This window comes from Melanostigma gelatinosum (genome assembly GCF_949748355.1).
Source record: "Melanostigma gelatinosum genome assembly, chromosome: 9".
NCBI classification, from domain to species: domain Eukaryota; kingdom Metazoa; phylum Chordata; class Actinopteri; order Perciformes; family Zoarcidae; genus Melanostigma; species Melanostigma gelatinosum.
This window is the reverse complement of record NC_136642.1, coordinates 18,912,597-18,935,523: the sequence shown is the minus strand read 5'-3', so window position 1 is coordinate 18,935,523 and position 22,927 is coordinate 18,912,597. Positions and strand designations below refer to the sequence as shown.

Below are 22,927 nucleotides of genomic sequence, written 5' to 3'. Positions count from 1 at the left end.
GATCCAGAGTCGGGTGGACTGAGAGCCAGGAGGAGGAGTGAAGCATTAATGTTTGCTTGTCGAGAACGAAGATGTCGAAGTTTGTAGAGTTAGCGTCTACTATAAAACGAATTCGTTTGTACTTCATATTATAGTGTAAGAATGTAGGAACATTTTTGGTATAGCAATGGATTTACAATAGCAATAATTGGGAGGCTATATGCCCGAATAGGGAAATCATGATCAATAACTGCCCTTCTCAGTTATAAATGTTAAAGTCATTCAATGTCATATAGTACGACAAGCTGACCTTTATCATATACATTGTGAAAAACAACACGGAAATATTAGCAATTTGGTTCCACATAGTAACATTTATTTTCATTTTGGATGTGAACACCAAAGGTTTCTAACTATTTTTTCTCCTAATCTTCAATATCTTTCAATATTGAAATGGCTGACCACATGATGAATCTAGCTAGTTCATCAACAACCGGCCATAATGACTAAACATGACACAGTGTTCCTAATAATGCACTATTTCAGTAACAACATACAACATTAAGGTAATGACGAAACTCATTTTGAAGCAGACTGAATATGTCGAGAAGGTCCACGTGTTTTCAGGGATGAACATCTTTGTGAATATAAATGACCCTATAATTTACATATCAGTACAGATTTCGACAAAATGGATACATGCTTTCACACCTCGCATACGCGGTATATCTTTGCACAGGCCTTTACAGATATAACCATCTGAGCAGTTGTGTTTCCTCCCCCCTCCCCACCGACCACACACCCAAATCTCTCCACCCCCCATGCCCGTCAGCTCTTCTTCCTGGCTGAAACCGGTTTGTCAGGCACCATATCAGATTTCACTGTTGTCATCTTCCACTTTTCTACAAGGTAACAAGAGACGAGGGAGGGGCGTCAGTTCACACGGCAGTTTGGGAAAAAATACAGAGATAATGATAGGGGCAACAAGTCAAGTACATGCACACGCACACACACACACATACACACACACACACACACACACACACACACACACACACACACACAGACATAGACAAACAGTCAGTATATGAGAAGAAAAAACGTACTTGTTCTTCATGGCGCACCTGTTATCTGTGAGGGCAAAGAGGGATGTGTTACTGAGCTTTATTACCACTCCGATTCTTTTATTAGCATTCATTTGGAAATTAAAAATCAATTCAAATGCTTTCATAGGTTTACCATACAGGCTAATTTATCCGTGCGGTTTCAGAACTCACAAAGTAAAATGCTGAGTCCTCCGACAAACAACAAGCCGGAACAGATCAGGCCTCCAATTCGTAGCGTTTTATAGTCTGTCAGACAATGATGTTCGAAGTTAAGAGGGTTTATTGACAAAGCAAAAAATCAATTGCAAAGCAAACATATCCAATAATTAAATGCAGACTAATATATCATTGTATTTATGCTTTATCTAACAGACAGATATTCTTTTAAATATCGCTTTTTGACATTCAAATTTGCAGTGGTTGCTCTTGTCATTGGGCACATGCAATTTGCAATAATCTAAGTGAATACATGAAACTCTGCGCTCGTCTTTTTATAATCCATACAAGGAGTGAGATGCTGCTGCGCAGTTTATAAGAATTAGGAGTTAAGCGTGTCTGTACTTACTGTACTCAAATGGATCTGCAGACCAAACACAAGAGGAGGAGGAGAAACAAGAGAAGGGGAAAAGAAACATGAGTAACATTACTCACTTTAACTTGCTTCAATGGATGATTCAAGATGTTGAAATTGTACTCTTATGAACTACTGCATGTCCATGTCTCTCTGTTCTGTTTAATCTTTTCAATCATCCATTTTGGGATGGTAACATGACAATTGCCCTGAATTTGGCCATTGTTAACATGGTGTTAGTTTGATTTCTTCCTAAACCAGTTTCTAAACAAACCAGTCTCAGAACAAGACGAGATGAAAGGAGAGTTTTGGCCTTACTTGCTTCAGTTTCCATGAAAAGGCTGAAGAGAACTGCAAGAAAGTCAGACAAATGAAATGGTAATTTCGTTGAGTGGGAGTGTACTTTACTGCAAACATGTCAGTGGCTCTGCTAGAACATGTCTCGTAACAGAGTTTTTAAGAATTATAGTAATTTCTTCTTTTAAAACAAGTTGAATTACGAGGTTGTCTGCGTCACGTGATGCTTTTTGAACAAGTGACCTTTTGTATGCCCAAACATTTAATTGAAAATAAAATATTTAGGATATTTCGTTGACTTATCCGTTTCATTTTTTCTTTACCTGCCACAACAGCCACAACAGTGAGATATCCCATCTTCAACACAACTAAGAGTCAGCTAGAAAGAGAATCAGATAAAGACAGAGAGAGCGAGAGACAACATATGATTGTGGGAAAGAATAGAAAACAGAGTAGAACCTTTTCTCCCATCACGGCCTTTGTTTCTCACACATACACACACATGCATACAAGCAACAAAGCACACACTCCTCCCTCTCCCCGGGAAGAACGTCCTTTGTTGTGTGAGAGGTCAGTGTCTCGTCAGCAGGGATGCATTCTGGGTGTTTGGAGAGTAAACAGCGGATCATTTTTTTTTTGTCTTGGGGTGAAATCCAGCTGGTTTCCAGACAACTTTCCTGCAATCCCCACTTTACTCCAGAAAAAAAATCATTGCTTTGGGCCAAACACTGTCATGTACTTTACAAAGATTTTTGCTGATTTTCTTTCTCTTTACATGAGCAGTTGGATTTTTTACTGACGTTATAAAGTTGACGTCTTATGAAGCATCCAAAAAACAGCTTTTCATATACATTGATAAGTTTTATAGTTTTATCATTCGTATTTAAAAATAGATACATATGCATAGTCATAGCGTGACAAGGTGTTGTATTGGAAAATGTATGAACAATACAAAAGCCAACAGCCTTCTTTAACCCTTAAAATAATAATAAACACTATAACTAATATATACTTCGAGTATGAGAGAAGTGGAGATGCAACAGGACTTTTCAGACACCCTTGGACACCCTTGGCACCCAGACACCCAGACACCCAGACACCCAGACACCCTTGGGCCTCCATAGCGGTTAGATTCACTGCATCCAGTGCCTGTCCTCACACAAACAAGTTCTCTATTCACAGATGTCTCTTTGTATTCAAACAAGTCTGACTAGAGGATCAAATACTGGCTTGACGCTTGCTTTTATTCTGCATGTAAATTGTTGCCAAAAAATACAGTTTGCACCAGCTTTTCAAGCTTATTATTCTTTTCTCCTCACTTATCCTCAATCATGGCCTTCTGTCCTCTGTCTAAAATGTCATTGCAGCTATCGGTTAGCATGACATTAGCCACGGTCAAACTCTGTCCCATGTCTTAAAATGTGTCCCATATGTCAGACGACAGACGGAATGGACTTTCTGCTTGGGCTTAAAAAAGTTTGACAAAATAATTTGGTTTTGCTCATTAGTGGATGTTACAGTTCAGTGTGCTTCACAGATTACCGATGTTCTGCCAACGTCCTCATTCTTAGGTTTGCATTCTTTAGTGAACCAAATCCCTGCAGTGCTGTCTTTCTTAAATATTTTAAAATCCTGATCCAATTCTGAAAATGTATTGTTGTCTGAGGTTCGTTGTAAGATAGCAACATGTTGCTTTTGTTAAATCAAGACAAGCCAGAAATCAGCCCATATGTTATTATAGTGCTCGTCATAAATGGACACAATGTCATGAAGTATAAAACAGAAGCTCCACATGCCAGAAACAAACGGACACATTCAACATATAATACATTTTCAGTACAAGCACATTCGCTTTTCAATTTGTGATCATTTTCCTCTGAATCTCCAAAGCAATTTGAAAGCTCTTCTTTCAGTAAAGTCTTCAAATGGACTTTACACATGTCTATCTTTGATACTGCAAAACCCTAAAATGAAAACCTTCAGAATAAAGGATAATCACACAACAATCACAACCCCTCCAATGGAATTTTTCACAGGAATCTGACCTTGACCCCTCACACTGACTGGCATCCCATCTTGCTCCACTCTATAGATCTGTTCTTACCTGAGCTGATGGTTCAGGAGCAGAGAAGTGTGTGTGTGAATGTTCCAAGACTCTGCCTGGTCAAAAGTGTGTATTTTCTATTTCACCTGAATAAGTAGCAGCTGCTCCTCCTCTGTGTTTGGGATGTAAACACAAGTGTCTGCGGGACACGTTTACGTATTGACGAGTGGCAATGTTATTCCATAAACATCAGCGTATGTGCATGATGGAGGGAAAGTCATTTTTTCTTCAGAGGGACCATTTTGAGAGCCATTTTTAGATAGTTATACACTTTACACTTATTATACACTTAAACTTACACTAAGGTACACATTCATAACTTTATATTCTAATTTTAACATTAAATTAGCTTCACACCACCTGTGATTCACCAGCAAGACTGCTTTGACACAACAGTGATAGTCAATAGAGCCTTTACACTCTGTGTTTAAACAACATATCAAAGTAGCAATCATCAGTCAATGAAAATATGTGCAGAGGAAAAACTGTGAGATGATAGGATGAGATCATCTCAACTTCTCATGCGGATACAACAAAATTAACTTCAGTTTTTATTCTTCAACAAGTGCATATCAAATCCAAGAGTCGACAAAGACACGAGGAGCGTGTGTATGTATTGTACAGTGCATTATTTGTGTCCTTTATCTGACGTCATTGTTGTCTCCCCCTCTGTGGCTCTGTCAGGTTTCCTAGGTGTCTGCCAGTGCTCCTCTCCCTGTGGAATAGACAGCACTCTGTTGGTTTTATGGTTGTCAGGCATTTCACCTTTTTTTTTTAAACTAACCCTGGGCAGGAGGGAGAGATGTTTACTGTAACCTATCTCAGGATTGATTCACACTCACACTCTTTCTTGAACGATTTTAAATTGGTAGTTAGATCAATTCTATGCACCTTGAATACCGAATTTGTTTCTGGTACATGCTGCATTGTACGTTGGTGGGTATCTCTGTTGGCGTTGTATACACAATACATGTGTTCAGAACTATGCAAGTGCATACATGTGGCACAGTGGTGATCTGTGACTATTAATATCATTTCCTGTCACACGCTGACAAATCCGAGGCATGCATCAGCCTCTCAACAAATGATAATACTGTGAGGGCAGAAGAGATAGAGAATGACAGAGATACAGACAGTAGATTAAGATGTGTGTGTGTGTGTGTGTTTGGTCAAACATGTGCATGTGTAAGTGATAATACGACAATTTGACAGCAAATTAGCGCAGCAACTGTGATGACAAAGCTGAGAGAGAAAGAATAGAGATAGTCAGGTCTTATAGACTCATTTGCATGGATTGGATTTCATGGCTTACTCTAAAAGCATCATTTTCTCAAACTGATTTGTCTCCAGTTTACAATTACGTCCATAATGCACAATAATGAACGAGTGAAGAGCTCTGTGGCTGCACAGTATCTGTTGTTCCTGGTGTCTGTCTGCGTGAAGCATAACAGTGTTTATGCGAGGTTAAATAAAGGTCACTGTGTTCCATGTCAATAGCATGTCACTGATAGAATTAGAGTGGACACTCGGTGTGGGGTTTCTTTCAGTATTTGTAGGATTTTAGGATGTTTTTGTCCGTGTTGAAAACTAAGATAATATTTTCCTCAGCAACGCATCACGTCATATCTGTAAAAGTAATAAAAGATGTACACTGATGCAATTAAATGGATGACCGTAGCGTCACAATAACATCAGCGTGATAAAGAAATACAAGGATGCCATTGTTACAGCAGCATGACTATCTGCTACATGTACAGTGGACATCAAATGTAAATATTAGCAGTTGACAAAAGTGGGAAAAAAAATCCTGTATTTTGTTTACTGATCTTGCTTTTCTGCTTTTGCCTTTTGTTTTCTTTAAATAAAAAAAGGACCAAAGACAGCAGAGGACGTTTGGTTATAATAGAGGTTCGGTCAGTTAAAAGGATTCTACAAGTTGTAAAGTCTGTCGTCGGCTCTAACGCTAACTACACTCAATTTGTTCAACTTGTTACTATTTTTAACTTTATTTGAAATAGTTTAACAGTCCCTTTAATATTTCCTCATTTATTGAAAGGTGTTGCAAGTTAAACTGATCCCTTTTCAGTTAGGGTCATCTTGAACAATGTAGGTTATCAGTGGACACACACACGCACACACTCACACACACACACACACATGGTTACGCATGCATCTCTGTTATGGTGGTATTTAGGATGTTTGTCCATAAACAGTCAAACTAAAGGTCAAGGATTGGGTTAGCTTACATAACAGTGAATAAGATCCAGTTAGTTAGCATATGAGACAGCTTCGCTTATGTCTGAAAAGATCCTCTGGAAATGAAATCAACCTGTAGCTAATAGATCATAATTCTTACTGTAATGTCATCTTTGGAAACTCATAAAAACTTAGCGCCTCACATGACAAGAACGTTGTGTATTTAGACACGTTATTTTGGTCCTTTTTTCCCCAACCCGAAAGGAAAAAAATGACGAGCAAGACGTGACCCAACTGACTCCTACTGTAAATGCGCCACACTATTGTCTTATCTGAACATTTGCCACGCAAACGCCAAGTAAGACTTCATCTTCAGGGTTGGAGAATGTGAAGAAATCAGACACCAGAATATGACAGGAACCTATCATGAGTGAACCGAGGTGTAGCTGAGCAGCTGAGTCAACACGTTGCTCCATCCTGCCTCTGTTGTATCAACTAAAAGACAAGGCTGAATTTCTCTCCTGCTGATTTCCCTCTCTCTCTGTGTGTGTGTGTGTGTCTCTCTCGCTGGCTGTCCATGCTGCTCTATCAGGTGTCACAACACACAGTCAGCGGAATGAAAGACCACAGTCAAAAGCAGTCAAATACCAGTTGTCATATAACATTGTTTAGCGCTCAATCAATTCTCTTCCAGTCTAAAGTTGAGAGTTTCCTTACAGTTGCCATGAGCAGCTGGTTTTGAGTAGTACAATCGCATTATTTCAGTGAATTTAGTAACACATTGGGGAATGTTTTAGTGTATCATGGTTTAGAGTCACATTGATACTTTATCAGGGATTTTGATTGGATATTTCACAATCCTATGTGTTTAAGATCATCAGATCATTTTGAGGAAAAGGGTAATTTCCTCCATCTAATATTTGAATTGCATATTGAAGGACCTGCTAATAACTTATATTGTTTCAGTAATTTTGTGCCACATACTAATAATATATATGTGAAGTTCAGTCAGTTTATCTGTATAGCATAATTAAAAACATTAGGAATTGACCCAAAGTGCTTTCCAGTAGAGGTGAAGAGGTTAAGAGCTGCCTGAATGCAGGTATACACAATTAAAGACAAAAAGGTGCATAAAATGCATTAAAACATCATGTAATACACTGAAACAACAACAAAAAAGTATAAAATAGAATGAAAAGAGAAATTGAACAAAAACCAACAGTAAATGTAAAATCTTCATGCAGCAGCACAATGTTTGTGATAATGAACCAAGGTTCTTAAGATGAAGGGATACAGAGATAAACATCCATGTGCACAATTTATAAAAACATATTAGAAATACAAACTAATACAAACTACCAAACAACAAAGTGTGAGAACCAGTTGAATGCTGCTTTCAAATATCTAGGATTGTACTGTAACAGCACATCCAAATGGAGAGTCGGGCACATGAGAGGAACTTTAAATCCGCACAAGTGACAGAATTTTCTTCACTGTCAAAAAAATAAAAAGCAAGTTTTTGTCTTAACATCAAGCAGCTGTAATTTGGTCATGGGCCACACACTTCCCTTTTCGTAAAGACAATGACTCCGGAACCACAAAAACATCAAGACAATTTACTTCAAAATGCAAATATATGAACACTTTTTTAATAACATATAACTTCACCGGTTGATTCCCCAAAAAAGAAACTTACGTACTTATGTAACAACGTACTTATGTAACTCTACTGTAACAAGAACTACCGGTAAGTGGCTTGTAATCTGTGGAGTGAGTGCTTCCCTCAAGTGGACAAACTGTGAAAGTGTAACTGACTAAACTGGTACAACAAGCACAGCTGGCACCAGTTAGTATTTTACCTTCTATAGCTTGTGTAATACAGATGTGAAACAGATGTGGAAGCGCAAAGAGTAGCTCTTCTATTCCTCATTCAAACAGTGTCTGTCTGCAGACAATCACTTGCTCAGCACTTTCACAACATCGCAGTAACCACTTCCAGTGACTGCTGCGGTCAGTGGCTCAACCTGCGGGGGACACTTCCATTGTTCCTTTTTATCACATGAGGCATTAACTATTACACATTTAAACAATTGCGACTTCAACATCCTACATTACATACAGTCTGACTGCTGCTCTCACTCAACACAAACAACCACCAACCCACAGCAACACATCTGACACATGATTTTGAGGTGTATAAAGTAAAGGCAGTGCACATTGACGTATGACCCTGCACCAAGTGGGAGAAGATATCTGGTATAAGCTTTTTTTGGTGTTTTGTTTGACGTGTGCATGCTATATCACACACTGTTAAGATGTTTATAATGAGTGCAAGGTCCAGTTATTGAGGACAGATCTAGGAAGTGAAGATACCCAGGATGGATCCAGCCTCAAAAGACAACATAACCTGCAGACCTGGAGACCTAAATACAGCTTTCATTTCACGTAGACTGGTCAAAAAAGATAATTCATGTTTCCATTCTCTGTTGGTTAGAAGGTTCAGAGCAACTTCAAGCAAGCTGTCTCCTTTTACTCCTTCGCTACTATTGTGGTCATATCATCTTCTGTTTCCTTTCCCCCTGCAAGCACAAAGACATGACAGATTACTGATTGGTTTACAATGCATTCACCGGTGAATTGAGGCAGAGTACTTACTGAAGCACTTCTGGAGTGTCTCAGATCTCTGCAGCATGGTATACGATAAACCGAATACCAGCAGCGTGCCGAAGAAGCCCCCAATGATACAGCCAATGAGAACGGCGTAGCTGGTGCCGTTATCTAGGGGAGAGGACAACAGGACAGTGGGAGGGAGGAGAATTTACCACAGATGTCAGTATAACTACTTGTTATTTTAAATTACAGGTGTACCACAACATGTAGAATTAAAATCGCAAAATTTATTTAAATATGTATTAATGCTGTGACAAACATGATGAGAAAAAGATCGATGTTAATTTGAAACAGTCTTCACCATAAACGTATAGGACGGCAGCAGCTGCATTAGGATTCTCTGGCTGCTGACACACGACTCTCGTGCCGTTGTCAGAGAAAGAAGTTCCCCTGAGGGTCCACACAGCTAATGACTCTCCATTTTTCATATCACAACTTCCATAGAGAGCCTGAGGAGAGAGACAGGGAAGGGAATGAAGAGGCGTTCAGATGAGGAAGAATAAGAGAACGATGCTCTTACCTTGGTAGAAATGTTTTGAAATCTTACAGTAAGTTAGAACCAGAAAACAAAAGCAACTTTCAACTGAAGTCAGAGTTCAATTACTAGCTGTTCTGAGAGACGTTGCTTACTTCCTCAGCTCTGTGACTGTGTGACAACAAGATAGTGTCACCAAGGGGAAGAGGAGAAGAAGATGAGGATGAAGTGAGTAAATACAGAGTTGGACGGGGACCACCTTACCTGGGGGATATCGTCCACGTGGCCCGAGGGGCATGTGAGGCTGTAGTTTGCGTTACTCCTGTAGAAGGTGAATGTGAAGTTTGGAGAAGCTCTGGGCACTCCACAGCGAAACACTGCCGGTTCTCCAACAGCCACTGTGAGGTCAGCTGGGTGTGTGCGGTAACTGAGGGCTGCAGGGTCTGCAGCTGAAGTGGTGGTGGTGGTGGTGGTGGTGGTAGTAGTAGGCCTAGTGGTAGTGCTTTGAGCTGAAACCATGATAAAGTGTGGAGGATGTGTGTGTGTGTTTGTGAGTGTGAGAGCGATAAGGAGGAAAGAGCAAAATATGGAAAAAATTGGATAAAATTACAAATAATGAATTTAAAGGCATTTTATTATCTGGTTTAAATCATTTTCCAATTATTCTAATTTAAAAAAGCCAATCACATCAGGAAGAATTGAAATATCATTTGTTTAGACTACTATGGATCATTTTTTCAAGCAGTTTTGTGTGGTCAGAAATGTAGGAAACCAGTTCAGGAACCAAACACAGACTCCAAATAAATACACAGTGCAATATTGATCAAACATATCCGGCATCATAGAGTCTGGTCTTGCTCAGCACACTGTGCACATCAGGATTCAGATAATTGTTGAGTTGAGTTGTTGTCCTTTGCAACACAAAATATCCACCCATCCATTTTGTTTACAGGAACTGAATGCTTCATTCAGCAAAAGTCCTTCCTCTGCCCTCATAAACATTTGAATATTCTAATAAATGTCTTGGAAGAGTGGAAACATTTGTGATACAAAAATGTTGCAGTCTCTTATGTTTTTTTCTTACCGACTGCAAAACATTACCAGGGTCAGGGTAGTGTCTAAGCATGTTTTCAGTTTAAATAAGTACGTAACTTTGAAATCCTGGACGTGGTTAGTTACCTGAGGAGGGCGCGGTGATTTGGAGCAGAGCCAGCAGCTGCAAGCAGAAAAGAGAAACCTTCCTCTTCTTCCTCCTGTCCTCCATTTTTTTCTCTTATTCGTCTCTCTTATTTCATAGGTCAATCTGCAAACATTTGAACATTGTAACTTTACTTTTCCATCTACAATAGAGTAACACAATAAGCTTGCAGTGAAAGTACAAGACTGCTTGTGTTTTCCTTCAGATTAAATGTGATGTGAGTGAAAGTGAAAGTTGATGTTTAAGGCTGAAGGCAGATAAACAGTCAAATGTTTTACATTAATAATGATTTTTAGATACATATTTAATGTGAAAACATCTGATTGCAGGACCCTGCCTTATGAAAATGAAAGGTTGACTTTTATAAATAAACAGATCAAACATGTTTCCCGTTTCAAATCAACCATCAACTGAGCTCTTGTCATCCATAGTTGTTTTCAAATTAATGTCAATTATTATTAATATAATCAATATTCTGTTAATCTTGACTCTTTGGTCTCCAAATCGGACAAGGCTTTTGACAAATAAAGTAAAATGGAAAAGTATCTTGAAATGTAAAGAAAGAGATTATTGCCACTAACCTATAAAGTGAACTGGAAATTCCACAGGTCTGCAGGCAGCTTCCTTATTTGAAGAATATGACGCAGCTCCTTTAAAAATAAATGTTGAAATAAACTTCTCAGAAGTCACCTTCTCTAAACTGTTAGTCTGACATATATCTACTGCCCCAATAAACAACAAATATACCTACTCTCTCTACATCTCTGTCCATCTCACTCCAGCCTCCCGCTCCAACCAAGTGGAAAGTTGAGATTACCAAGGTATGTGGACATTTTCCTGAGTTACAAGATGGATTTCTGCGAATGAAAACAAACAGGTTGAGCAGGCCTGACCTGAGCCAATAATAGCTGCTGTGAGAAACGTCAGTGCTTTGAAAAGATTATCTGCTTCCCTGTTTATGTTCACACTCTCTCTGTCTCAAACACACACATACCCCCCCCCCCCCACACACACACACACACACGCACACAAACACACAAATCAACATGAACCTGGTCTCTCATCCACTGACTGAATGATGTTAACTGGTCTGTAGTCTCTGTTCTTGTCCTCTTCTTGTTCGGTTGTCTTTTGTCTTGCATGAAATAAGTTATTCTTTTTTCAAACCTCGTTGTCACTTTGACATGGAGGTACAAAGCATCATGAATGCTGAACTTATAAAACATTATTTCCACCATTTTTAATTATTTATAACCCATAAGAAGAGTTTTATGAAGCCTTATGAATTTCAAACAAAGAAATCAACTCAACCTCATCAAACTTGTGCTGCTGCTGGAACTCTTCTCTGGCTGAAGGAGGAGGACAGCACACACACACACACACACACACACACACACACACACACACACACACACACACACACACACACACACACACACACCTGTTCACTTCATCAATCTCTATTTATTTCAACAACATTGTGCTGAATCAAAAGCCCAACGTGTCCTCTTCAGGGGCTGAGCAAGAAGTCTAAGTTACAAACAACTTTTTGTACATTTCCAAAAACATGTTCACACATAACAAGGCATCCTGTAATAGAATCACATCACTGGTGATCAAACCATAACATGTGTCACGTGTATTAACTTGTGTGCTTTAAAAAGCATGGCACCATCTTGTGGTTGAAATAAGAAATACAACAAGTTGTATCCAAACTAAATAGCAACAGTTGCACTTAACATAAGGATTCATCTCAAGTCTCAAATCTTTGTGGACTCACACATGAAGAAGCTGGTGAACGCTTTGCCCTCATACATACAAGACATCACTGACATGCTGCTAAAGAGCAGTGCTCTCATTGTTGATGAGAAGGATTTACTAACCATAGATGTGAATTCATTCTGTTGCTCATGAGGAAAAATTATAGTAGCTTAGTCTTGTTTCAATTTAATGAAGTGCTCCGGCCTTTGACACAATCACAACCCACAGCGGAACAACTAGACTGACCCACCGGACCAAACGCCACCAAACTACCCCAGGGAGGAGGCAGGTGAGCTGAGATGGAAGTTAAGTTAACACAACCCAGCTAGAACCTCCAGCTAGACAACTCCACTACCCAGTGTACTGCTGTCTGATGTACTGTCGCAGAACTCTAACCGTATCTTTCGTTGACATAGGTTACCGTTCCGAACGAGCAAAAGAGAGTTCCCTGACCGGGAATCGAACCCGGGCCGCGGCGGTGAGAGCGCCGAATCCTAACCACTAGACCACCAGGGACTGTTGAAGGGGCAATTACACCAACACTTTATAATAATAATGTAAAGACAGACTGACATGACGTGAATTAGACTGGTTTAACTTGGCCTCATATTCAATGCGGTGTTGTTCGGAAACAAAATAGTCAATAGAATTGTACACCGTAGTGAGTAACGTCAGTGTAAACGCGAAGGTTACACTGCCCCTACTGGCCGCTGCACGCTGTAGCGCGTAGGCCTTACAGAACTGCCTGAAGCAAAATCCAAATGTCTGGAAACATCATATTCAGGTTGACAAAACAAAATACACAACCGAAAGCCTTTGTTAGTCATATTCAATTGAAATCAAACCAGAATGTGAAAGTGATTACAGCGTAGCAAGAAATATTTAATTTTGGTAAACCGGCATTTCACGATGCTTCCCCCGCGAGGTCCTGGCTCGGGTCCTTGGTCAACGTGGGAGACGCGAAAATGTGAAGTTTATTTTGGACCTGACTGGAATTTGTTTCACCATGGTCGCCAATTCATAAAATATAACAAAACGCCTGTCGGGGCTTCGGTGGAGTCTGTCTTATCATGATGCCGGGGGACAGCCGTTTCAAAACGGCAGCAATTGCCGCAGACGCCACGGTTGGAAACTGTCAAAACTGCCCTGTTTTGCACCAGGTCAGATCATCTTTCTACAGAAAAGTCATTTAAGAAGTTCAGTTTCGTCTTTATAGACTTAACATAAACAGTCTGTTGTGACGTGGACCTGAATTAATGTGTGTGTTTTTTTTATCTTATCAGCTCAAGTGAACGTTGTTGGAAATAATACATGTCCCTGGTTGTTTTTGTTTTGCTTCTTCCCGTCTCTTATTACAGAGCCTGACCGAATATGTGTCGTCATTTCTGGCCCTGAAACAGAAGATAACGGTTTCCGAGTAAGTGATAATGAGTTATAGTTGACATGGAGAGAGGTCTCATCATGAATATATTACAGTTAGCTTCCCGTTGTTGAGCTGGACACTAGTAATGCTTCGTCGTTTGAAATAACTAACGCTAATACCCGTCAATATCCAGGAAACATACCCATTTTTCAACGTTACTGACATGTCTACGGACCTTGCAGGTACCAGGTGTAAACTAGTTAATTTACTTCTAAAAATCTGTGCTTACTGATTATGAATTTGTTCCCCAACGTGTCTTAACGTAACGTTATTATATATGGGACTGTGTCTAAATAAAACACTGGAAATCAATTAACAAGATGAACACTAAGTTTAACCATGTAATTTTGATCTATTGTCAGTCAATATCACTATTGTATCACTATGAACTGTTGTATGACGCTAAATTGTTTGTCTGTTGACTCTGGATTTTGGGGAAAAAAATTGTAACCCCCACGTTACTTAAAGAATCACAATATTATGTAACTATTATCTTCCTGTGTAGTTTTGGAGGATGCATGCACTCGGATGATATGTTCTTTCATGCTGCATGCAACTGGTTTTAACACATTACTGTTGTGTACATGTTTTATGCAGTGACACGATCAGGCTTCAACAACAGCTGGGAGAGCTGCAGATCAGACTGGTTACGCTGGAGAAAAAGACTGCAGATTATGAATCTGTGCGAGCCGAACTGGAGGAAAAGAAGGTATGCCCTTTCTTAGTAGAATCACATTTATTCCCACTGACCGTAATAATGTATCTGTCTTCTCATTGTAGTGATTCAGCATAAAACCCCTGCATAGGTTTTTCTGCTGTCATGCTGATACATTATTCACACTGTGTGTTATTTTTCATAGGGTGCTCTTAAAACCTATGGACAGATGTCTGAAGAGATGGACAAATTGAAGCAGCAAAACAGCAGGACAATGGCAGAGTAAGAGATAGTTATGTCATGATACTGCAGATCATTATATTACAATGGTGGTATCGTGGTAAAATGTTCACTATTATCTTCTCATCCCTCAGGAATAAGAAGCTTGAAGACCAGCTAAAGGATGTGGAAGGTACTTAGTATTCATTTACATGCTCTAACTTTAACAAGGGAAGAGTTGCATAATTTGTAAATAATAATATATTAATGTATGTTAAAGGCAATACTGTTTTTTAAATGTTTTGTTTGCCTAATTTTCTTTAACCTCTAAGAACTGACAGAAACACGGTCACTTGAAAATGCACGGCTGAAGAGGGAAAAGGCCGTTGTCGAAAATGATTTGCTGAAAACACAGGTAAGCTAAAAAGTGATCTCAAAATACACTTGAGTCTTTTCAATTTTGATTCTCATAACTGACAACGAGACACAAGCTTTGTGTGCTAAATGTAGCTCATGGGAACTTCATGATCTTTGTTCATTTTTATTTTCACCTCTTCAGACGTCTTTGAGGAAATCTCAAGCACAAGCGGATCAAGTTGAAAAATTGATAGAGGAGAACGCCAAGACAACAAGCATGTAAGACGTTTGTAGATGTGGTTTCTTAAATTGGACATTAATGGGTGTCGTGTCTTTGTCTCTCCTGGTGTGTCTTTTGTGTTATTTGATATGAAACTTTGATGAACTTTATGTCATTGTTCATGATCATTATCGCTATGCTTGTGAGACAAATCATTTTAAAAAAACTGCTAAAAGTCCCCGTGTTGTTTCCTTCTCAACAGAAAAGACAACCTTGAAAATACAGTTAGACTGCTTGAAGGTTAGTATTGAAAATTGGATTTCACACAACAGCATGTTTTGAATCTGTGTTTATATGATAAAAGCTTGTTTGTGGGTTTAGCTATACATATGTTTGTCTGTATTTCAGATTCAGTTTCCAAACAGAATCATCAAATATCCCAACTGACCAAAGATAAGATTCTGCTCGAGAGAAATATTGATGACCTCCAGGTGCAGTAATGATCTTTTATAAATGTATATTTGGTGGAAGATGTTCTGAAATAATGTTGAACTGACATTTCTTTGTGTATAATTTCAATTAATTTGCAGGTGAGGCTGATGAAACTGGAAAGAGAAAGAAATAAAGGTACATTTACAAATACAGTGTCAAATTTTGTTTCTTCAAAGAGTAAACAAAAGAAATAGCCCAATTGAACAAATGTTTAAAAGTATGTTCCAAAGGCTCTAATGTAAAGGACGTTTTTTTTTTTTAAATCTATAAAACAGCAGCAACTTTTTCTGACTTAAAATGATATTTCAATTTTAAGCAACATCTGGATTTTCTCTCCACAGAGTATAGGAGCGCATCAACTCAAGCACGTGCACCTGAGGAGCCTAAAGTTGACAAAGGTATACAATTAGCTTCACTTATTATTCATAACATTAACTTAAGGAGCTTATCACATGCAGATTGTGTGATTGTTTGTGTCTGTTTTTCAGAAAAGTTCCAGATGCTGCTACAGAATTTGTGGGCATGTGTGGAACCTCAGCAGCAGCTCTCTGCCAACTTGTTGCATGTACCTGGTGAGGCCCCATTAAGCTGTCTCGTATATCTCTGTGTTAATACTGACATAACTCAAGAAGTGTCTTCACTTTGAATACTTAGATTTTGTTTGTATTTCTTTCACCATTTTATTTTATTGCAATCCTCTCTTTTATTCTCGTCATTTCAGAGTCCGGGTCCAAACAACTTCTACCCTGCTCCCCACAAAACCGACTGCACCCTCATATGAGCTACGCATCCCAGTCTGCTTCCCATAAGACTAGAGAATCCCACAGTTCTCCCATGCAAACGAATGCCACTTTGACCCAGTTAAAACCCTCTCCTCGTAAGCAGAAAGCCATCAAGCAGCAAGCGTCTCTGCAGTCAACAAGTGCCATGAAGAAAACAGGCTCTCCCAAAAAGAGCAAGCGATTGTTCAAGGAAAACAAAAGCGAGGAGTCATCTGCTGACCTGGGCAAGTCCGAAGTATCTGTTGGGAAAATACTGGCATTGTTCAAACCAATGCTTCCCTGCATATCACCTCTACCAGATTTGGTGAGAATTCGGATATATTTCATGCAAAATGCTTCCTTTATTTCCGACAAAAGCTTTGCACGGGAATAGTATTACCTGGGGCCCTCTATTAATTTGTAAGAATGTCGTCTGTGATCTTAATTCTTTGCGAATCTGCCATGTCAGTAATTTGTCAAGTAAAAATTCCTTGCCTTCTGATCAGCCTGGTCCTTCTCAAAGTGCCATGGTGGTTGTATCTTATTACAAATGACATCCATGTCTTCTCCTTTCTGTTGTGTAGGACACAGAGATGGACTCTATGGAGACAACTGATTGCGAAAAGGAAAACCATCCCAAAATCTCAGATGACGGTGTTCTCCATCCTCAAGAAGAGTCCCTCCTCATCACAACATCAGTAACACAGCACTGTCCGAAATCTTCCGCACTGCCAACAGAGGAGACGGTGGACTTGCCAGTGGTCACAACACAGGAAGCGGAAGACATTTCCAGTGAAAATGACTCCAAAGACTTGGGACGACGTGAGTTGAGTGGCTTTAAGGAAATGACGGGCACAAGTGGCCCGTCATGTGGTGGTGAGGAAATACATCTTCAGAAACAAATCCTGTTGGAGCAGGACCCAGCAACTGTGCAATTAGTGTCAGCATCGTCTTCTTTATCTTCTTCCGCATCAGACAAAACTATTTTGGTTGAGGTTGTCTCGTTGACTACTGAAAGTCCAAAGCCATCCTGCAGTGGAAATGCTTTCGGAAAGGCAAAAGAAGATCGGTCCGAGACAATTACAGAGATGGATGTTGACACAAGCCCCAGTGATGTTACAGTCGCTCCTGATGGTGGAGAGCCGACCAGAAATACTGATACAACTGCACTCTCTGAAGAAACAGGAAATGTACAGTTAAATTCCTCGGTTACTTCATCAACATTCATTGACTCTGTGACAGACACTGAGGTTACAAATCCAGAAAATGGGTCAGAAATGGGAACAAGTCATCAGGACTATTGTGGTCTGGGACCGGGCAGTCAAGACGCACCAGTCGTCAAACCCCAGGAGAATAAAAGCTGTCTTAGCAAGGACACAGAAGTACCAGACGATAACCTCTGTTTGTCAAGCAGCGGCGATGGCATCGTCAGTGTCTCAAATAGAAATGTTGAAGACTGCCTGGAAAGTGAGGCATCCCTAAAACCTCTTGGGGAGGAAGTTGGGAATAACGCACAAGGAGCTGGAGTAGTTGATGTCGCAGCTTCTCCCTCAGAGTCAAATGGCGATAACAGACCTCCGTCTCTTAGCACGTCTCCACTGTTGACGATGGAAGATGATGAGTCCCATGCTGACCGGGAGTCTGGTCAAGCAAATGTTGAAACCTCTTCAAAAAGGGATGTTGACGAAGAGACATTGAACACTGAAATGCTAGCCGATCGAGGGCCTTCCCTCTCTGACTCCAAAGAGGCCGTCAACTGTGAATCTCTGAAAGAAAGTATACATTCGGCATGCAGGCGGTTGAGTCCTTTGTGTCTGTTACCCACTTTGGAATTGCAGGCTTTGCCTAATTTAGAGGAAGAAGGTGTCATTGAAAAGGCTGTTGTCAAAGACCTGCTTCAGGACAGCAAAGACGCAAGTAACCATAAAGTGAGCAGATATAACTTGCGCTCCGTTAGTTCTACTACCTCATTAAAGTGTGCTGCTGCCACAAATGGACAAAATATAGGTTTGGAGTTGTGTAAAAAAACGGCTGAAAAACCAAGCCCTCGTGTGATTAGAGAGGAAGAACCTAGACCAGTGGCAGGTTCAGCTACAGCTCAAGCCCCAGAATGCATTGGCCAAGTTCGCTGTGAAATGGGCCCTCCGCTTCCTTGTCTCCTGACCCCCCTGAGCACACCTCCAAAGGCCGGCAAATCAATCAATCCAAGGCAGGCTATCGGGAAACTCTCATTTCCCTCGCCCATGGATAGATTGGCTTCGCCCACCACTCCCGTCCAGGCCCACTTGACACCCGTAAACCAGCATCTGAGTTCCTCATCTTTAAACAGTCCACTCCCTCCAAACGGAGTCCCCTCATCACCACTTCAGTTCGGCTCTGCGACTCCAAAACATGCCGTGCCCGTTCCGGGTCGCTTGCCCGTGACGGCGCTGAACTCTTCCCCGTCGTCTTCCTCCAGTCCGTCGCAGGAAAACTCCATGAGGATTCTCGACACCATGTACCCGGAGCTCTCGGCCCACGGCCGAACTCTGAGCATCCTCCGAGGCAATGTCGGTCTCAGCATCTGTTCATCGGAGGGCGGAACGCCACCGACATCAACCGACAGCCAGATGTCTTGCTTTAAAACCGTTAACTCTACTCCAACGGCCTTCACCAAGACTGAGACGAGAGGAGCGAAAAGACAGGCCACCTATCTGCCTCAACCTAAAAGCAGCAAATGTCTCCGGCTAGATAACTGCTCTCCTACGGTCAGTCGCACGCAGGTGCCGTCTTCCTCCTCCTCAAACAGTGGAGAGGAGACCACCTCACCCCAGACTCTGAGCATCACACCTCTCAAAAATGAGATAACCGCTCCATCGACGAAAGGCGCAGAGGCTGCACAGCAAAATCTTATCGTGAACTATTTAAAGAATATTGAAAACCAGGCTTTTGATCTATTGCCTGTGATCCAGAGCCACCTGTATGTTGGTAACCTGCCCAGAAAGCCTGTCTTGAGAGACGAGGAGAAGGTGGTTATCGCTGAGATTTGCCGAAGCAGCTCTGTGAGTATACTGGTTTATTGGACTTATGTTTTGAACTCAGCCGCTGACCCTCGGCCAAGTATGGCCAGTTTGCTTTTAAATTCCCTAGAAACGGCTGCTCTTAAAAATCTTCCTTGAGTCTATATTTTGCCAGCAAAATCATATTGTTAACAGCATGTTCAACCTTAGTTGCATGCAATACTAGACTTCTTTCTTTACAGGGCTTTTATACAAAGGCAATTAAGTAGTCTATGACGATGAGATATGAGTTTACAGATAGTTACAATCCCTCCTCGGCATTGTGGAGGTTGGTTAATGGCTTTTTGCCGGAGACACCGACAGTCTATGGCCATATCTATGGGTTACACTCGAGGTCTTTTTGATTCCTCGCAGTTCATTTTGTTTGTACGCCCTCTGGCGTTTCAGAGAATAATGCAGCGCATAGAGCATAAACACCTCCGTTCATGCTCGGAGCGTGGGCGTGTATAAATAAAGCTGAACGCTGGTTTGAAAGGGGGAATGAATAAGAAACGGGTTAAATAAAAAACAAATAGAAACAACCACTGTAACATTTTCCCTGTTTTCTCCAGGTTTTCCCCGTATGTAAAAAACCTGCATACACGCGCTAATGTTGGTAGCAAAAGGGTTTATGTAAAGACAAACACCTGCCACTAACTCATAAGATGAACTGTGTTGTTTTCAAAAGTCTGTGTCCATCTGAAATGAACTGTGTGTGCTTTCTCTCTTTTCTCTTCAGCTTAAGGCAGATGATATGATTTTGCCCATCCTGAACAAGCTGAAGGCAGAGAAAAGAGAGCTCAGCAGAAACTACATGCAGGCCCTCTGTAGAGTGTACACAGGGATCTGCAGACAGAGGAGAGACTGGGAGAAGGCTCACATCCTGGCCTACAGCCTCCTCACAGAAGGTTAGCCATTTGTGCCATACTGAGTGTCCTAAAGCCGTCACACACACAGCTGCATGTTAACTCGCTGTGGCAAATCAAGCCTTTCTGCTGAACTGTGAAGACTGTCTTTATTGCACACGGATGTTTTTCACCAAAGGCACCACTGAAGCATACACTTGATAAATGCTTTTTCTTCCTCGTTGTGTCTACCCTATTGCAGACTTCCCAGACTCTGCTGAGCTGATTTTGTTCATGGTGACAACATGGCCCGACGTCCTCTCGCCCAGTAGTTCTCTGTGCCAGGCAATACATACTGTCACCAAACTGAAAGCGCAAGAAAACATCCTCGGCTGCCTTTCAGCATTCCTTGGTTGGGAGAAGGTGAAGTATTTGTTGAGATGGGGCTCTTCATTTGCCATGCTATATATGTTTGTACTCAAATGTAGCTTTGATTTATATCTTCTGACTTCTATTGGGAGTGACTGGTAAAAATGTTGCCATTTTATGAATTTCTTTTGAATTTTTTTGACACTTTGGGAGCATTTATTTTGCTCTACATATATATTTATATATACTGTTTGATTTCCAACCTGTGTGACCGTTGTTAAGAGTCAGTTCATTGTCTTTATGAAATCTTCTTTCCCATTTGTACCCTCTCAAGTTAAGTGGAATGATCCCTCTGAAACCGTATGTCTCTGTATTGCTGCAGAGTCCTCCCTGTGACATCGACGAGCTGATCTCCAGAACACTCTCTGATATTCGGTCCAGGTTAAGCCCGTTTTTCACTCCACATTGTCGCTACGGACATGACCTTGGGACTGAGGCGTGGCAGAATATCTTCACACTGCAACTCCTTTGTACACACAAGAAGTGGAAGTGGACCTATGATCAGTTATTGAGGTATGTTATTGTTTCTAACTTAAAGCTGCGGGCCCTTATCATTTAGTTTAATTCACAGTCGTCTTTCAAACAAAATCGAAGTAAAGCTTGTTAAAGAAATGACTCCTTTTTGTAAGCATGCGTCCCGTGTAATCCTGTGTTGATCTGTTATTTTTGCCTCGTCAGCAAGGAGTTGTGGCCATTAATGAACGCATGGGTGACCCAGCCCAGAGAACAACAAGCACCCATCTCTGATGTGACTGTCGCCACCGTACTCCGACTCATAGGTCAGTGGTTTTGATCATTTACTTGGGTGTTAACCGTGACCTGCAGAGATGTTGTAATTTAAAGATAACGCCATTATCTTTCTGTTTTAAATAGGACGCCTCAGTCAACTGGGACTCAAAGAGAGGTGTGTTCCCTCTGTGGTAACTGTCGCCAACGTCATCAACACGTTTGGTAGGCACGGACACACTGAAGGTATGAAATATGAGAAACCTTGGTGAATACAGATTCCTTGCTTTACAGTTAGATATTTGAAATACACATCTGATTCCTATCTTTTCCATGTGTGGACACACACCTACTTACCTGTGTATTTAAGCAGATTCCAGTATTTATACCTCGCCCTGGCATTTTCAAGTATCTTTGCATGTTTGTATTTATTTGTCATAATTGTGCCAAATATATTAAAAGATAATGACGTGAAAGGGAAATCCATCATCCAGCAGATGTATTCCCATAGGAAGTCTAATCTCATCATGTCCCCCCCCAGGTGTGCCATGGGAGGTCCAGTTAGCAGCCATCTACTGCATCTATGACCTGTCTCCCTGCAATCCCAAACAAGCCCTGGATGCCCTGGCAGAATGGCGAGGAGAAACGTCTCGGAGCGTCCCTCCTGCAGTTACCAGCTGCATTAACCAGTTAGCGTCTGTCTGCCGACAGGCTGTGAGCTGAGAGAGACACGCATGCTGCATGAATCCACATGAACATGAGCATGTGAGTCTGTTCCTATGTTGAAGACTGGGTGAAAGAAATGATGCAAAAGCTCAAAGTTCATTTTAACTTGCTGACTGGCAGCCGATGACAGAGATGTTTGCGTTCTGTGCTCTTCCTTAATACACGGTGCCTGGAGGTTCATATCCAGTCTTGAATTGAAATGTGCGGTGAAAGACAGTTTCAGACAGTCAAACGTTTTAGTTTTTTGTTATGTGCACTTTTACTTTAACATCAATACATTATTTAAATGTACTCTGATTTTGTAGCAAATTTGTCCTACAATTTTATTGTTAGAGACATTTAAAATTGGTTTTCCTAACATTTTAGCTGTCCACACCCTGTAATAAAGGTACTGGCTTAACTCCCTGCCTTTATTTTTGCTGTACTCAGGTAATGCTCTAAAATATTGTGAAGTATGTAGGACTACATGTGTTCTGGTATCATTGTGGCGCTACTGTATATGTTTCTTCATTCAAGTGTATGTAAATATGAGGTATCGCCGTTTGTATGAATGAAAAATAAGATTGCCACAGTAAATGTTTTGTACAGTTTTACGTTTCAGAGGTTATTTAACTTTTTCAAATTAAAATTTCTACATATTGAAAAAAATGGTCTGTTTTGGTGCCTTCTCTCCTCACCT

General features: G+C 40.7%; 2 protein-coding genes and 1 long non-coding RNA gene across 3 annotated transcripts; 1 reads left to right on the top strand and 2 right to left on the bottom strand.

Annotated features, from left to right (window-relative positions):
* Nucleotides 1-779: 779 nt before the first annotated feature.
* Nucleotides 780-4,114, bottom strand: LOC306781949. Its single transcript, XR_013772240.1, has 7 exons — nt 4,058-4,114; nt 2,277-2,332; nt 1,975-2,007; nt 1,651-1,665; nt 1,257-1,331; nt 1,086-1,110; nt 780-881 (listed from the first exon to the last, which is right to left on the bottom strand). It is a non-coding gene; the product is annotated as an uncharacterized lncRNA (long non-coding RNA).
* A 3,898-nt stretch (nt 4,115-8,012) lies between these two features.
* Nucleotides 8,013-11,379, bottom strand: LOC306782857 (uncharacterized protein). The gene is made up of 7 exons (XM_079276335.1): nt 11,348-11,379; nt 11,178-11,246; nt 10,578-10,701; nt 9,663-9,907; nt 9,225-9,372; nt 8,909-9,031; nt 8,013-8,832 (listed from the first exon to the last, which is right to left on the bottom strand). The coding sequence occupies exons 3-7, from the start codon at nt 10,660-10,662 to the stop codon at nt 8,783-8,785; spliced, it is 651 nt and encodes a 216-aa protein (XP_079132461.1). The 5' UTR covers nt 10,663-10,701; nt 11,178-11,246; nt 11,348-11,379; the 3' UTR covers nt 8,013-8,782.
* A 2,016-nt stretch (nt 11,380-13,395) lies between these two features.
* ice1 (KIAA0947-like (H. sapiens)) lies at nt 13,396-22,896 on the top strand. The gene is made up of 20 exons (XM_079275292.1): nt 13,396-13,517; nt 13,716-13,774; nt 14,378-14,489; nt 14,641-14,717; nt 14,810-14,847; nt 14,987-15,069; nt 15,214-15,290; nt 15,494-15,531; nt 15,640-15,722; nt 15,822-15,858; nt 16,065-16,121; nt 16,212-16,295; nt 16,445-16,740; nt 17,069-19,525; nt 20,262-20,430; nt 20,630-20,790; nt 21,119-21,309; nt 21,475-21,575; nt 21,670-21,768; nt 22,064-22,896. Exons 1-20 carry the CDS (start codon nt 13,428-13,430, stop codon nt 22,243-22,245), a joined length of 4,491 nt encoding a protein of 1,496 aa, XP_079131418.1. The 5' UTR covers nt 13,396-13,427; the 3' UTR covers nt 22,246-22,896.
* The last annotated feature ends 31 nt before the right edge of the window (nt 22,897-22,927 follow it).